The following is a 16,244-nucleotide window of genomic DNA, read 5'->3' as shown; positions in this document are numbered from 1 at the left end:
GGACATTAATGTAGTAATATAAGGTAGCAGACAGATAGGACATTACTGTATGAATTAAAAAGAAAAGACAGGTATATGGAGGTTTTATGTTTATGGATTTTTATTGTTGCATTGGTGTTTATTTGATGTTTTATTGTGTGGGAGTCTGATTGTTATTTCAGAGATTTGTTTTTATATATGGTTGAATATGTGTGTTACTTTATGATTGATTTTACGTATTGTTATGTGGTTGGTGTTTTATTTAATTTTTTTCTATGGATGTTTTATTGTATGGATATACGGTTTTTAATAGTTTTTCAGGCTGTTATGGATCTTTTAATGTTAGACATGATTCTTCATTGTAGCATGATTATAGGAGTTGACGCTTTTACTCTGACATTGAGCGTGGATATAAAAAGTCCGATACCGAGTTAGTATCTCAGTCAATAAGTCGAATTTGAATAGTTTACATTATTTCAAATTGGAGAAATAACGTTCAAATATTGTGAAAATAAGTAGTTTCACACTATTACAACTCGAAGGATCTGACAGTAATGTTGTGAAGACAAGAGCCGCCAATGTAGCAGTTGAAATTGGAAAGGATTCCCGACTAACATTTGAGTGGGAAGAGATGTTTGGCAGATACGTTATATCATTGAGTAAATTTAAGTCAGATGAACAATTATGCTTTGCCGCCAAAGTGAATATAATATATTTATCACGACTACAGCATGGCTTGAATGCTAATGAAGGACACTGAGGAAAATGGATTGACTCACCTAACGCAAAGAGAGTAAAATATATTCTTTTATTACATTTCTGTCAATAAAAATGTTTTTTTATAATGCTTTTTTTGATTAGACACTCTAGATGATCGTTTACTCCACTTTCTCTCTCTCTCTCTATAGTGGGGGTGTCCAAGAGGTATTGAGATTGTGCACAAAGTAGAAAATTGCATTTGTTATTTTTAGTCTATAGTTGGTAGTGGGAGTATCGAGAACAAGAATGATTGAATTTGAGAAACATAAAATCTTACGGAATTTAATCAAATCGGAAAAAATGTTAAGTGTTAGATGATGATTTCTGGAATTATCTCTTCAATGGATAATATTTTCTCTTGAAATACTTAACAGCATAATGAGAACTGATTCTCCATCTCTGGACTATTGTATGAAGTTTATGCATTGTGAATCAAATGCATTTACTCAATTTATTGATATATTAATTGAAACGAAGCAAAATGACATTGTGATTCTGCTTTTAACCACTACCTAGAAATTCATTCTTTAAAACAGTAGGAAATAAGTTTTTGTTACGATACTCGATTACTTCTCCTCCTCATCCTCCTCCTCCTAGAAGACATTGTTTTTTTTTATTGATTTTTGAGTCAGTTTCTTTTTGGCAGTGAGACGGACAACATCGAAAAAATGTGTCATATATGTTCACTATGTTTATATACATTGGGCAGCTGGTCTTCATGTGAGAACAGTACTACAGTTGATGACCATAATGAAAAGTGTAGACTACGTACACCGTGTAAATTACTTTAAGGATATACTGTATAAATTAATCATTGTAATACTTGCTGTGAAAAGATTTGTGACCCTCATGCTAGTAGATATATATGCACCAATTGTCATTATGATAAGTGTGATCAGTGGGTAGATACTTACCCTGGTATGATTGGAAAAACCCTAAACGTGAATTCAGTTTATTTCTAAGGGATTGGTGTCGACGTGGATTTAAATTATATTGGGAAGAAGAATTTGGAGCACGTTTCAATTGTAAAAACATGAAGAGAGTATGGTTCCTGTGTCATCGTTGTGAGGACAATGCTAGTAATGATTATAAACCTAGTGATTTTTATTTGGCTGTGACAGAAAGTGATTCTTCATATGAGAATATTGTGTGCGACATCACTTCAAATAATGAGATAGAAACAGGTGAAATTTTCAATATGAATCGTAATAGTATCATTGACTTCACAAGAAGATTTGATAAAAATGGAGTAACAATATATTGTCAAAAATGTGACCCTGACTTTGCACGCCAGGATCAGTACAAGTTGAATCCCAATGATCTGCCACCACTAATCGTTGTCAACGACGACTTTGATGATGACAATCTAAATGACTATGACGAAGAAGAAGAAGAAATCTAAACAATAAAGACGAAAGACTTTTTTATAGTGCATATATATTTTATTAATAAACAAATTCACATACATTTTTAAAACACTTTATTCTTAGGGCACTGAAATCAATGTTATACAGGTCTGAGAGGGTATTTTCTACTATAAGGTCATATAAACGTGGACTGTGTATATAAATGTTGAGAAATTCACTGAAAGTAGAGTCATGACATAGAAAATTAAAATAAAGTAATGCATCAAAACCACAGCTTTTGGTCGATAAATCTTGTACTCGCATCCGATTTTGAATAATTGTTTTCCCACTTCCTTCAAGGTAGTTTTTGATGTGTGGTGTGTAGAATGTATATGGTAGACCAAGAGGGTCAAATTCTATATTCTTTGCTGTTTGAAAGATGCATAGCTAATGACCCGTCTGCACAGTCGATGGACTACTACTAACAATGATAATGGTATTGTTATCAGTATGAATATATTCAAGGAAATCTGAGGGTATGCAATAGGATTTGTATTTGGACATAAAAGGATGAATGGTAAGTACATCGATTACTTGCTGTGTATTCATGGTCTCAGATCAAATAAAAGATTGCCGTTGGGGATAATTTTCCAATAGGTTCCAAATTGATTAGTGAGGTAAGTGCTACACTCTCCGTCAACGGTTTTGCAAAGGTACGCTCTAATCGCATAGTGCCCTTCCGAACAATACTCATATCTTGAGTACTAGACTAGTCCAAAACAATGATACCATGACTTTTTGCGAACATTGAATCGGTAATACCATTTTCATATAGTTGAGAATCTCGATCTAGGGATTGCAATGTCAATTGATATAGGGTCCTATAGGATTTATCAAAGGACAAATTGTAGAGAGGCATTCCATTTACTTTACATACAAGAGAGGAAAGTCCAAATAATTCAAATTCATGTGGCGAGCTTGTCCACGATACTATGGCACTGGCTTTTTTTGCAAAAGCCGAGGCGATTTTCGAAGGAATTTCACCATTGATAAATGAAAAATTGGTGTAGGTACTTGATCCAGTGGGAATATTACGTTGATTTGCGATTGTGTGAGGAGCGAGCAGTTTGATATTATTTCAAGAGGCTCTTAGTTTTTCAATTGCCAAAGCAACAGAACTCATAACCTGTTGTTTTCGCACAAGAAGTATTGCCGAGGTGAGATTGACATTAGCATCGGGTGCTGCATCAGGTATTTTTCTCAATATGAAAATGGATGGTGCAAGTTGTAACTTTATATCAATTTTAACATTGGGCGGCATCCATTGGGATATATTGAATATTTCATGATTGAGTCTACCGATTGAGTCTACCGACTCCTTGCTCACTGCCGAAGCGAGTTCACCGTCAGTATCAACATTTGATCTATAGTCATAGCCCATTGGCACGCCTCTCAATTTCTTATAGGCCATTGGAGTCATCAACATAAATTGTATGTAACTCGCACAGTTTGATAGATTGTTGCTAGTGCTCACCAATGTTCCATTTATGTAGAAACATATCTGTTTAAATAAATTGTATAGTAAACCATTTTCATAGGATAGTCCATCGACGTTGGAGGGAGGTAAATTGTCAGACTTTTTCCTCAACACAACTTTTAAATTGATCTATGAAGTAGTCTTCATTGGAATAAATTTGAAAATGTATGTTTTCAGAGAGGGGTTGCTGTGGATAGAAAGTTGTTCATAGTATCCGAGCTTTACACTGACATCCACACTTTCTTCATTGAAAAGATTTAGAGATGTGGTGACAGTGGGATGAGATTCCTTGTGGGGTAGATATGCCATTTCAGTCTAGGAAGAGAAATCCCTTTTTGATCTAATGATTTTTCTTCTTGGTTTCTTTTGATTATTCTTACTTTTTTTGACAAGAGTGATGATGTCTTTCACTTCTTACCTAAGAACAGACTGATGAGTGATGAGATGTTACTCCTCCTTTTAAAACCTTTTCCACTTTGTCGTGATTTCAATCGCTCGCCAAGGGACCGTGCGCTGGACCTGAGATTTTGTGATACCCTTTTTTTTAAATCTGTACCATCCCCCCCCCCCCCCAATCGTGTAGCGTAGAAGATGCAAAATCTGCGGCAACCGGCGCAACATATTTTTTAGCCAGCGGTATTGCAGAGCGAAACAGCTTAGCAAACCAACTGCCAAGACCGTAGTCCGACATTGACGAACGGCCTTTATAATAGTCTTTTCCATGACCCAATTGTCTTAGTTGGAGAGCAGTAACATAGCAATCAATATCAGGACAAACAAATATGTTTTTTCTATTAGCCATTTTGTTGTTGTTGTTGCCGAAAGGGTCGAAAATGACATGTAATCACGGCCAAACCTTTTGTTATTGCTAGAGGATCACCTAATTCACTTCTTAGTGTTAACTGACAGAGTTACAAATACGAAATGTTTACAGGAACATACTGAAGATGCTTTATATTATAGTGATGAACATGTTCATGGGTTGTTTCAAACAGTTCGTGGTAACGAACTGTAAGTAAGGAGTGACCCGGCTCAATGGTAACCATCAAGTTTAGTCCTACCTATCAAAAGTTATGCACCTGAGAAGATTTGGCTGATTTTCGAAAAAAGGGGGAAAGACCCCCTAAAAGTTATAGAACCTTAATTAAAATCACACCATCATATTCAGAGTATCAGAGAACCCTACTGCGGAGGTTTCAAGCTCTTATCTACAAAAATGTGGAATTTTGCATTTTTTGCCAGAAGAAAGATCACGGATGCGTGTTTATTTATTTTTTTTCCAGGGGTGATCGTACCGACCCAGTGGTCCTAGAGTATCGTGCGAGGGCTCATTTGAACAGAAATTAAAAGTTCTAGTGCCTTTTTTAAGTGACCAAAAAAATGGAGGGCAACTAGGCCCCCTCCCATGCTCATTTTTTCCCAAAGTCACCCGATCAAAATTTTGAGATAGCCATTTTGTTCAGCATGGTCGAAAACATGATAAATATGTCTTTTAGGATGACTTAATCCCCCGACGTCCCGGGGGGGTGGGCTTAAAGTTTTTAACTTTACCAATTTTTAACATTTTGTATTGGTTATTGGTAATTATACAGACGTTTTCAGAGGGGATTTTTGCTAGTCGTGGGGGGGAGTGGGTCGGGGGTTATGTGGGAGGATCTTACCATGAAGGAAGTTTTCATGGGAGAAGGGACATTGCTATGAATTGGGCGCCGGATTTCCCAGTATTATTTAAATAAAGATCAGAAATTATATATAAAAAAAATAAGTTTTTTAACTGAGAGTAAGGAGCAACATCAAAACTTAAAACGACAGAAAATATTACGTAAATGATTGGGTTCATCCCCTAGTCAATATCTCGCTCTTTAAGCCAAAGATTATTTAGTACTTTCATAAGAGCTATTTATTCTAATTAACAGCATTTGTGATTAAGGGGTCATTTTTAAAGAATTGAAACAAAATTCGAACTTTAGCTTAAAGAGCAAGTTATTGACTAGGGGGCGAACCCTCTAATATACGTATTAAAAATATAAGAATATAGAGATTCGTTACGAAAGTTAATTCGTAAGTTACGTATATTTATTACTAATAAAAATGTTCGTAAATAAAATTAAACAGGTTTCGAGAAAGCCATTTAACCAAATAAAAGTAAAATTAATATTCAATTTTTTTTAACTATTCATGTACGGTGAGCCAAAATCAAAACCTGCATTAATTAAAAAACGTTCAAAATTTAAATAAAGAAACAAATTTTTTTAACTGAAAGTAAGGAACAACGTTAAAAATTAAAACGAACAGAAATTATTCCGTATATGAATGGGGCGGTCCCCTCCTCAACGCCTCGCTCTTTACGCAAAAGTTTGACTTTCACACAACTCTATTTTTTTTAAACAATAAAAACTTTAGCGTAAAGAGCGAGGCGTTGAGGAGGGGACAGCCCCTTTCATATACGGAATAATTTCTGTTCGTTTTAAGTTTTAACGTCGTTCCTTACTTTCAGTAAAAAAAAAAAAATTTATTTCGTTCAAGAACACTTAGGAGGGGAACATTTGAATTACCAATTCTCGATGTTTCCACAAAGGACGCATAAAGAAATATACAAGAGTCCGAGGCGCGACCAGGTGGATAATCAGCAAAAATAACACGATTCATCCCACTGACAGTTCCAGCGTTTTTACCACTGATCATATTCCCTTTGAAGCCAAGAACACATCTCAGATTATCATTGAGATGAATCATTTCAGTGTCAACTTAACGGGTGAGCTAATGTAAATCCTATCATGTTCTACTGAATAATTAAATTGGAATGTACCATTCTTACGAACAGAGATTTTCCTATTGATTGTATGACACAAATCGTTCATACTACCATATTCTTTATATTTCAGTGTGACATGGGGATATTCACTAGATTTAAGTGCTTCAACCCATTCATACTCGAAAAAGACTCACCAATCGAATGGTATAGCTTTTATCTCATACACGCGATCTTTTCTCAGAATATCATAGGTATTTTTGAGACTACAATCTAAAAGAGCAACTTCATAATTTCCGTCATCGAATTTGATGGTGGGGGAGAGTTTCGTCCTAAAATCACTTGTTTTATTCAAATCATTGTAGAGAGGGTCGGAGACGTTGGACATAAATGTTACATAAAAATCATTGGGCATTGTCAATGTCTTCAACACCGATCCAAGAATCAAAATCAGAGTTGTGTCCTAGCCAACGAACAAGCAACTGTTTCATTCCCCTGTGATTACGAGTCTTTAATATCTTTTCAATCTGATAGAATCCGGTGTTTTTAACTTTTTGTAATTCATAATCACAAAAGCCACCAAGAATCTCATCATCTTCCATGTCACGTAGACGATACGCTATGGGTTTGGTGTCCAAGAGTTTGGAGACTTTAAAAAGTTCAGTGGACCATAAGTAATTACCCTTTTCAAAAACATTAATAGTTCGATTGGTTCGAACAGTATCACCAACATTGAATTTCTTCTTTTTCTTCTCATTATCACCACCACCATTGGAATATTGTTTAAGAAAAGTGTCAAGTGTATCGAAATCATGATGAACTTCTGTTTGGGTTGAGTTGGACAGGGTTCAATGTGAACGTTGATTATAAATCAACATGATTTTATCCAAATCATGAATAAAAGCAGCATTATTTTTCAAAGTGCAATATCTAGAAATTAAAAGTCGAATAGTTCTTATCAGCCGTTCGGCCAATGCTGCCTTTATTGGACTATGACTATGATAGAGGATTGTATTACATTTCAGTAGAACCGTCTTTACATGGGGATTAACAAATTCACTACCCCGATCCGTTTGAATCTTCTTATAGTAATCCTGTTCAAGGATGATTTCAAGAGCTTTAGCAACTTCATCGCCGCTCTTTGACCGCAGTGGAATGGTATATGCATAGCGAATAAAAACACTGATTGCAAGTAGAATTTACTTGTATGGGTGACTGTGACGCCGTTGAATCTCACCCAGAGTCAAAAGATCTGCTAGTAGTATTTGTAATGGGAAAAAGGCTTTAGTTTTTCGGTATTGATTACCGCGAACTCTATCATGGTCAACCCGATCTGAAATTCTATAGTGGCCGTGGGAGAGTACACTTACACCATTCTCGAGCACAAAGACTTTGTCGGATATACACGATATTGCATTCTTTTCAACTCTAACAGTATAACTTTTATGCTGCACAGAGCGAATTGCAAGCACTTGTGCTCTCGGCACTAGACTACTCTCTACACAGGTTCTGTAGACACTCATGTTGAAATTGTTTTTTACAAAATGTGCAGGCACCCCTTTACACGCCTGTTTTACATCTTTGTTGTGCGTTTCTACACAATAAAATTTAGTACCGGGGAACACCCCATAGGATATCAAATCACTCCCCGTCTATGATTTTTAACATGAGTAGCAGATTGGGGGCCTGACGTTTCACCAACTCGGGGTAGAGGGATGCATTCCAGTTAGTGAAATCCGTCCGCGAGCTGATGTGTTCCCCATTTTCTAAATTTCCCAATAAATCCCCGGTTTTTACTTTTAACATCAGAGAATCCGTATCCCCATAATAAACTTGAACCTCCCCCTCCCTTGGCCATTGTACCTTGCACACATTGTAAAAAAAGGACAACATGAGCTTATTGGGAATTTCAAGTACTGAACTAACTTCAGCTAAATTCTTGTTCAGTACCACATTTCTCTTTTTCCTGTGTAGAAGAACCATGCTTGCCTCTATTATCGTGAACGATGTAAAATTGAGGTCTGCAATAATTCGTGCACATTCTTGGGGGTCAGTCACGACGTCACAACGAGATCTGTTCCGTACGCTTTCACACATTTTGCCAAACGCTGAATTTAAAATAAGCTTGTACAATTTTTTTTCTACCTTACTTTTTGCCCGAGAGCGTTTATCGACAAAGGTATCGATAAACGTCTTCAAATAAGGTTTTTGAATGAATTGCAGGACCCGATGTATTTTCGTGATCTTGAAACCATTGTTCACCATCCAGCGCAAAAGCACATGGTGAACAACGATGTTCTGTTTAGGGTCTAGGTCTGCAATCAGTTTCTGCTTGGAGGGGTTCCAGTGCATCCCCATATCCTAAACCAATGATCGATTGTATGGGCTCAGTGAGTCCTTTGTCACTGGTCAATTGATACAGGGGAAAACAAAATCTTTGACAGAATCATGAAGCGCCAATGGAATATGCCCGTCAATTTCATCCAAGAACCATCCTTGTGGCCCATTGTCCTCGACGGTGTGAATGTCGGGGAACTCACAAGGATTCTCAACCCATTTATAGTTTCCACACGGCAAAGAGTAGTGAGACATTGCCGAGGGGTATAACGAGTTCATGTCAATGAAAACTGCATTTGACTTTACACCAGTGTCTTGCCCGCTTGGATCTGTTGTCAAAACGCGATCTCTATGAAAAGCATACCCTCCCCTCATTGATCTTTCTACAAAAAGGTGTTGATCTACATCAGTGATCAACCCTATTTCTTCCCTACTAATTTTTAAAATCAAGTCCATCACCAAATGTGGTGTGAAAAATAATAACCTATATCTCGTCCAAAGTCTAAATATATTTGGTCTGTGTTTTTACAGACAATATCTAACAGAGTTAAAACTTCACTGGGCAAGTACGGTCTACAATAATTCCACCCATTCTTACAATTACCCTTATCCCAGACCCTCTTGGCAAATTCGTATTCCTCGGCGGTGCATTCACTGTTGTTGAGTGAATTATAGAAAGCTTCAATTGGAGGTAATTTCTCCTTGTTTAATCGAGCGCCAAAACAGTAATAGTCGTATGCATATACACCTTTACAGGTCAATATATCATACATTTCACTGTCTGTAAACTGTTGTTTAAGCAAAGGAAAACTATCTAAATTGTCACTTTTCTGCACTTGAATCAATTGAATCAATGCCTTGGGGAAAAAACTAAAAGAATCTAAAGACCTGATTTTATTCAGGTATGTATGCCCGTTATTCACTACCTGCAATTTCAACTCGAGAAACACTAGCTTCTCTGCTGATTTGGGGATAATATTATAGGTAAATGAATTGTTTACCCATGGACTATCTACTCCCCCTCCCTCCCTGTGCATACGTGCCAAAGCCGGTAAAATAAATTTTAAATCATAATTTGCGTTGTGAATGAAAACCGGTATAAAAAACTGCTGGCTTACATTCACATTGCACGATTGATGTGCTACCCGTCTAAAATTAATACCCCTGATGATATTTCCTGCCACAAGTAATTGTGGTCTCTGAATTTCCCCTTCCCCCCTCTTTTCCTCCTAGTTCTTTTCCCCTTAGTCCCCTCTTCAAACTCCCCCTTACAAACCCAGCATATTTTTTTATTTTTAATCGCGAGACGATCCTCTGCAGACAACAACATTGGGTAATGGGTATTTCTCAAACGAGAAATAGCGCCATTTGCGGTGTCAATTAATTTAGTCAGTGCCTTGATCATGCACTCATTCTCATCCAACGTTTCAACTATTTCTAACAACTGCATAGTGTTACAGTTATCTCTTTGCGCATGGGAATAGGAAACCGCTATGGCTTAATGTTCTTTGATTCGATTCGGAAATCGAGAATCGTTCAGTTCCACTTGCTTTGCCTCAAAATCCAAAGAGATTTTATTGCTCTGGAGGGAGGTATTTTGGAAGTTTTTAATGCGTAAAACGGCAATATCATCTGAAACCGTTTCCACTAACTGGTAGCCATATCGCTCACATGTTTCATATGGTTCTGTAGTTTTAAATCACTAAGAAATCGAGACAGGCATGTTGGACAGTAGAAACGTGTCCCTATTTTTTTTACCCTGTCTTACCCTAGGTCTGTAATTGGGTTAAAATGGCCAATTGCATTAGGGTCACTAGGTGGTGTATACAACAACCAAAACCAGTGCTTCACCAATTCAATTGACGGACCCCTTACTGGGAACAATACTCCCTTCTTATTACAACGAGCCCCATCCTCAAATTCAGTTTCATACTGAACCACAGTAACGCCGATATTTAAATAGACATTGGCCCTTTCGAAAATATCAATGGACCTGAGCGTTACTGGATGTTTTCCCTCTAAACAAGTGGAATCTACAATGGGAAAATCGGACCCCACCTTCCTATGCACAGCCAAATATTCTAAATTCGTCTTTGTGGCGTCACATGCTAGAGGCTCGAATGCTGACATTAGGAAAGCGTACTTGAAACATTTTTGACCTGTTTCAAAACAGATTCGCTGAACGCCTTGACAACCCTCTAAATCTGGATTATATTTTAAAACTTTTGCTCTTGGCCCCGCCCCTCCTGCCCCACCTCTTAAAATAAAATCTTTTTTAAATTTACAAATATTTACGCTTAAATTTTCAACAAAAAGAACGACAGATCCACTCCCATTCTCGTTATAATTTTCGAGATGCGTAATAATGTGGCCTACCCAATCCATAAAAACTGTTTCGTAGTTTTCTAAATGCGGGTAGACCACTAGCATCTCGGTCTGTACAAAATAATCATAAACTTCACTTTTACCCTCATTTAAATAAAATACCTTTAAAACAATTGAAACCTTAATAGCATCCCTACCTCCCCACAATTGAATCTGGTTTTCTAACAGTGCAAGAATTCTATCTACATATTCATGGACAATATCTATAGGGTCAAATAAAAAGTCCCCCCCCCCATAAGCGAATTAAATGCATCCCCAAAAGTCGCGGGGTAGACAACTATCGTATTTAATATTGAACTTGACAGCTGAAAGTCAGGTAGTCTCGTAAATTGGGTATTGTCAGCCTCCTTTCCCTCTTGTATATTATCCCCCCTCCAGCCCCGCTTTGTTCAACAATATGATTGTGAGAATCTATTTCATTTGTTTGAACTATGTTCACGTAATCTGAGGGGGAAGGGTTCCCCGTTAATTCCCGTGTAAAATCCTCTAAAATTTGCATAGTGTTTCGACTTAGCAAAGGCAAGTCTCCCTGCTCAACTGTGCTAGTATCTACATTAAAATAATTAGTTAAAAAATCATCGATATTGTCAGGTACTTCATTAACGATACCATGCCATTCATTGATTGTCAGGTTATTGTTGCGAAACTCCATAGATGCGTCTTCTTCTTCTCCAACTGACGAGCAGGGGGGAGATGGAGAATATGGAACCAATGCAATCTATAAAAAAAATAGCTTATTTTCAAAGTGTATAAATTACCCTATTTTAAAAATTGGATTATTATTTACATGCTTAGTAGCATTTGGTTAATTCACTGCTCTATATATCCTGAAAGTTCCACCTTAATATAAGATATTTACAATCTAAATCATGATATAGCAGGTTTTAATTTTGTTCAAACAATCCCTCCAAAAAAATTTTCATATTAATGCTCTTTATCTGCTTTGGAAAAAAAACTTGATTTGAAATTGATAGCCTATCCCTTTCATGCTACACAACTCATTCTGATAGAAATTTTTTTTTAAGAAATTTGTAGAGGCAAGGTTAACCTTTCGTTTATATCGCAATAGAAATTATCTAACCTTACTATGACCAGAATATAGTGCCTTTTTTGGCTTCACTAACCTGATTTAGCATGGTGAATGCATGCACTTGACATAATACAAATGGAGAAGGCTATATTTCCTTTGGGAGAAAAATGTCTTTTAATATCTCTGACGTACTTTTACTGTGTTGAAAAAAGGTTAAAAGAAAGGCCTAAAAAGGTTGGAAGAAATAGGTAGATATTTTTTTATAACCAGGTAGAAACTAGAGGTAAAAATGCTTACATTTCCATTTTCCGGCTGCATTTGGGTGCCAGATGGTCCTGGTAGCGCGTGTTGGAGGGCAACCTCATGACCTTGAGTAGACGGGACAGGTCTTGAGACCCTCGACAAAGTATGATAAGGGGGTGACGGGCCGGCTACCTCATGATTTTGCACAGATGTGGCGGCGGCGGCATTGAAAACAGCCATCCACTCTCTCTTTGGTTTTTGGCCAGGCTGTATTACTGCCTGCGCAGATGAAACTTGGGCAGGCAGCGCAGGGCTGGAGGGTTTCGGCCAGCGACCGTATTGGACAGCTGTCGCCTTCTTAGGGGTTTTATCTTGGACCCTAGCTCTCTTACTGGGAGGCAGCGGCGGGCATTTGACGGAATCATTCTTAAAAAAGAAGAAAAATTTAGTATAAAATATCGACTCCCCCTTTTACAAAAGAAAGGAAATTCGTGAAAGAAAGATTTTTATGAAAGTCTCTTAAACTATTAATCATCTAAAGGGTAGATAAAATCCATGAATTCTAAATAAGAGCATTTAAATTGCCCCATCCCTTCCTTTCCGGGAAGGTAAAACTTTGAAGATTTAACTAAAACATTATTTGCTTTCATCAAAGTCATTTGAAAATAGAACACTCCTCTCATTAGGTATAATTGTCTGCAAAATCAATCTTTTTCCGTTCTGTTAATAAAAGATGTATTTCGTTTAGAGTGCAAGAGACATAGATCTAATTTTACCACCTCTTTTTCAAACCGTCTAGAATTACGCAAAGCCTGTAGCCTTAATCATTTCCGTGTCTAGCTATCACCCTTGTCTTTGTTAATTTAGACAACGCGCATGCGAGAAGATTTGTTTACGAAGCTACCCTTTTGAGACTTATTAACACACAGGTTAGGTTAAATCGCACGTGTGAAGATTTTTTAATGGTTTTAAACGTGTGTGAAAATGAAACTTTTTGAGTAATAACTTCAATTGAAAGAATTAAATTGTGATGAATGATGGGAGGAGGGGTGAGGGGTTTACGTAGTGGAAAAAGAGCGTATTTTATGCTTTCTAAGGACTATAAACATCGCATAGTGGAATTTTTTTTTTTTGGGGGGGGTATACCCTGAATTGGAAACACCCTCCCCCATATAAACATTGAGTATTCAAAAAGGGAAACAAATACTATATGAAACTATTTATTACAACTAACATCCCATCCCCTCTTGCAATTCAAAGGATTTACTGTCACTAATTTGACCAAAAAGAAGCATCTTTTTAGTGAAACCAATATAATGCTGCTATCCTAACTCATGATAAATACCATGTCGGACGTGGACTTCACGAGTGCCAATAATTATCACTATTTAAATCTTAGCGGCTTAATGTCATAATGGTTGACGGTTTAAATGGAATCAGCATGCCTAAGAATTGACGGAAGTAAGTTGTCACTTTTAGCTAGGATATAGAAAGCATAACTTTATCGAAAAATAATTATTTTCAATGAAAGAATTAAAGTCGTAACCAGGGGGGAGGGGTTTACATGGTAAAAAAGGGCATATTTCACGCTTTCTAGCGACTATAAACAACACATAGTGGAGTTTGTATTGGGGGGGATTTACCTGAATTTGAATATACTGGAGGGGGGACTATTTAAATGATTTTATTTGGAAATAAACTAAGAAAGTTTACTAAACAGGACTCACATTATAAATCGATGTAGCCAAAGTTTCCAACTCATCAATATTCAATGCTTTATCCATGGTGTCTTAAAACTGTATGATAATTTAACCTCAACGCATGTCCGTTATATACAAAATCTCAAGGGCGAAATGTGATGTAATGGGAAACCTTACGTAGCTCCCTGATTGGCTTAGAAAGAGACACGTGATCTTGCCGCGTTAGACTCGATCAATAACATTTGGAAACAACAAATGAATTGACCTAGAAAGAGGTGTCATTGACCCTGTCCCGTTAGACTCGATCAATCCAGCAATTTTTGATGTGAACTTATGTTGGAATCCAAGAAAACAACAGCAATTGTTGTTGACATCCAAGTTGTTGTTGGACTTATGTTGACATCCAAGAAAACAACAAATAAATTGACCAACACACATAACCATCAAACAATAACCAGATGTCTACATCCAAGTTGTAGTTGAACTTATGTAGACATCCATCAAACAACAAATAAATTGATCAACACACATAACCATCAAACAATAACCAGATGTCTACATCCATCAATTGTTGATGTGAACTTATGTTTACATCCATCAAAGAGAAGAACCATGAAAAAACATTCTCAGTGAGAAAAACCATGAAAACATGCATAAATTATGTACGTACCAGCGTCGATAGGGCCTCCCTACTAATAACTCATCGTCAGAAGTTTTATACCCGTGTTCAAGGCCAAACATAAAAAGACACGCCTAAAATATTGCTTAACAGACAGAATTTCATGACCATTAACTTCATTCAACCATACCATGAAACCAACCATCGATGTATGCATGATATTTGAACAGCCATGACTCTATCAGAAACATGAAATTTAATACAAAATCGTTGTACTGTGAACTGCATGAATTTTCATGGTATGCTGATTATAATTACAACATAAAAAAACAACCTAAGATATGACCTTTTTAGGCGTGGGATTTCTATCTGTCTGCTACCTTAGATTAAGACAGTAATGCCCTACCTGGCCGCTACCTTTAATTGACACTGTAATGTCCTACCTGTCTTCTACCTCTCATTGAGACAGTAATGTCCTATCTGTCTTCTACCTATCATTGAGACAGTAATTTCCTACCACCCCTCTCTCTATCATTAATACAGTAATCTCCTACCACCCCGCTCTCTATCATTAATACAGTAATCTCCTACCACCCCGCTCTCTATCATTAATACAGTAATCTCCTACCCCCCCCCCTCTCTTATATTGACACAGTAATGTCCCACCTGCCCGCTACCTTAGATTGACACTGTAACATCCCACCTGCCCGCTACCTTAGATTGACACTGTAATGTCCCACCTGCCCTTTACCTTAGGTTGAAACTCTAATGTCCCACCAGCCCGATACCTTAGTTTAACAATGTAATCTCCTACCTCCCCGCTACCTTAGATTGACACTGTAATATCCCACCTGCCCGCTACCTTAGATTGAAACTGTAATGTCCCACCTGCCCGCTACCTTAGATTGACCTATCACTACTTGTGTCTTTGCTCTTCATTTTCATTTTTAACACAATGCCGCTTTTCTTCTAACCGCGTGTGTCTTTGCTCTTCATTTCAATTTTTGACACACTTACATGCTCAGTGTCGCATGTTTTCTAACCGCGTGTGTATTTGCTCTTCATTTTCATTTTTGACACGCTCTAATTATTGTTTTCGCATATCTTCTAACCGCCCGTGTCTTTGCTCTTCATTTTCATCTTTGACACGTTTTAGGATTTTGATTAATTCAGAGAATTTAGCAATGACCTTTGCTTTAGCTGCCCGTAAAGGTGTTGTCACATTATGTTATACAAAAAACTGATGCGTTGGAAACTCAACAATCTTATCTATGCTACGCATGACATTATATAAGAAAATGCTTATATGATGTCATAAGAAATCCTTATATGATGTACTAACATAGGACATGACGTCATTTGCAAAAACCAAAAGTAAGGCTCTTAACGAATTTTCTCAGACTTCTGACTATTTAGATCGTCTTTCTATGCGGGAGTATCCCAAGATACCGGTTTTCATATATATATATATATATATATATATATATATATATATATATATATATATATATATATATATATATATATATATATATATATATATATATATATATATAT

General features: G+C 36.9%; 1 protein-coding gene across 1 annotated transcript in view; it reads right to left on the bottom strand.

The window, feature by feature from the left end:
- LOC148942832 (beta-catenin-like protein 1) overlaps nucleotides 1-16,244 on the bottom strand; it is a 119,423-nt gene that overhangs the window by 96,957 nt on the left and 6,222 nt on the right. The window contains exon 2 of the mRNA XM_089102370.1: nucleotides 12,561-12,794. Coding sequence (XP_088958496.1) covers nucleotides 12,561-12,794 — 234 coding nt within the window. The remainder of the gene's footprint in view (nucleotides 1-12,560; nucleotides 12,795-16,244) is intronic.

The sequence above is a fragment of the Artemia sp. Qi Xiang Cuo genome, chromosome 16 (genome assembly GCF_049724085.1).
Source record: "Artemia sp. Qi Xiang Cuo chromosome 16, ASM4972408v1, whole genome shotgun sequence".
Taxonomy (NCBI): domain Eukaryota; kingdom Metazoa; phylum Arthropoda; class Branchiopoda; order Anostraca; family Artemiidae; genus Artemia; species Artemia sp. Qi Xiang Cuo.
This window is presented reverse-complemented; position numbering and strand designations above follow the sequence as displayed.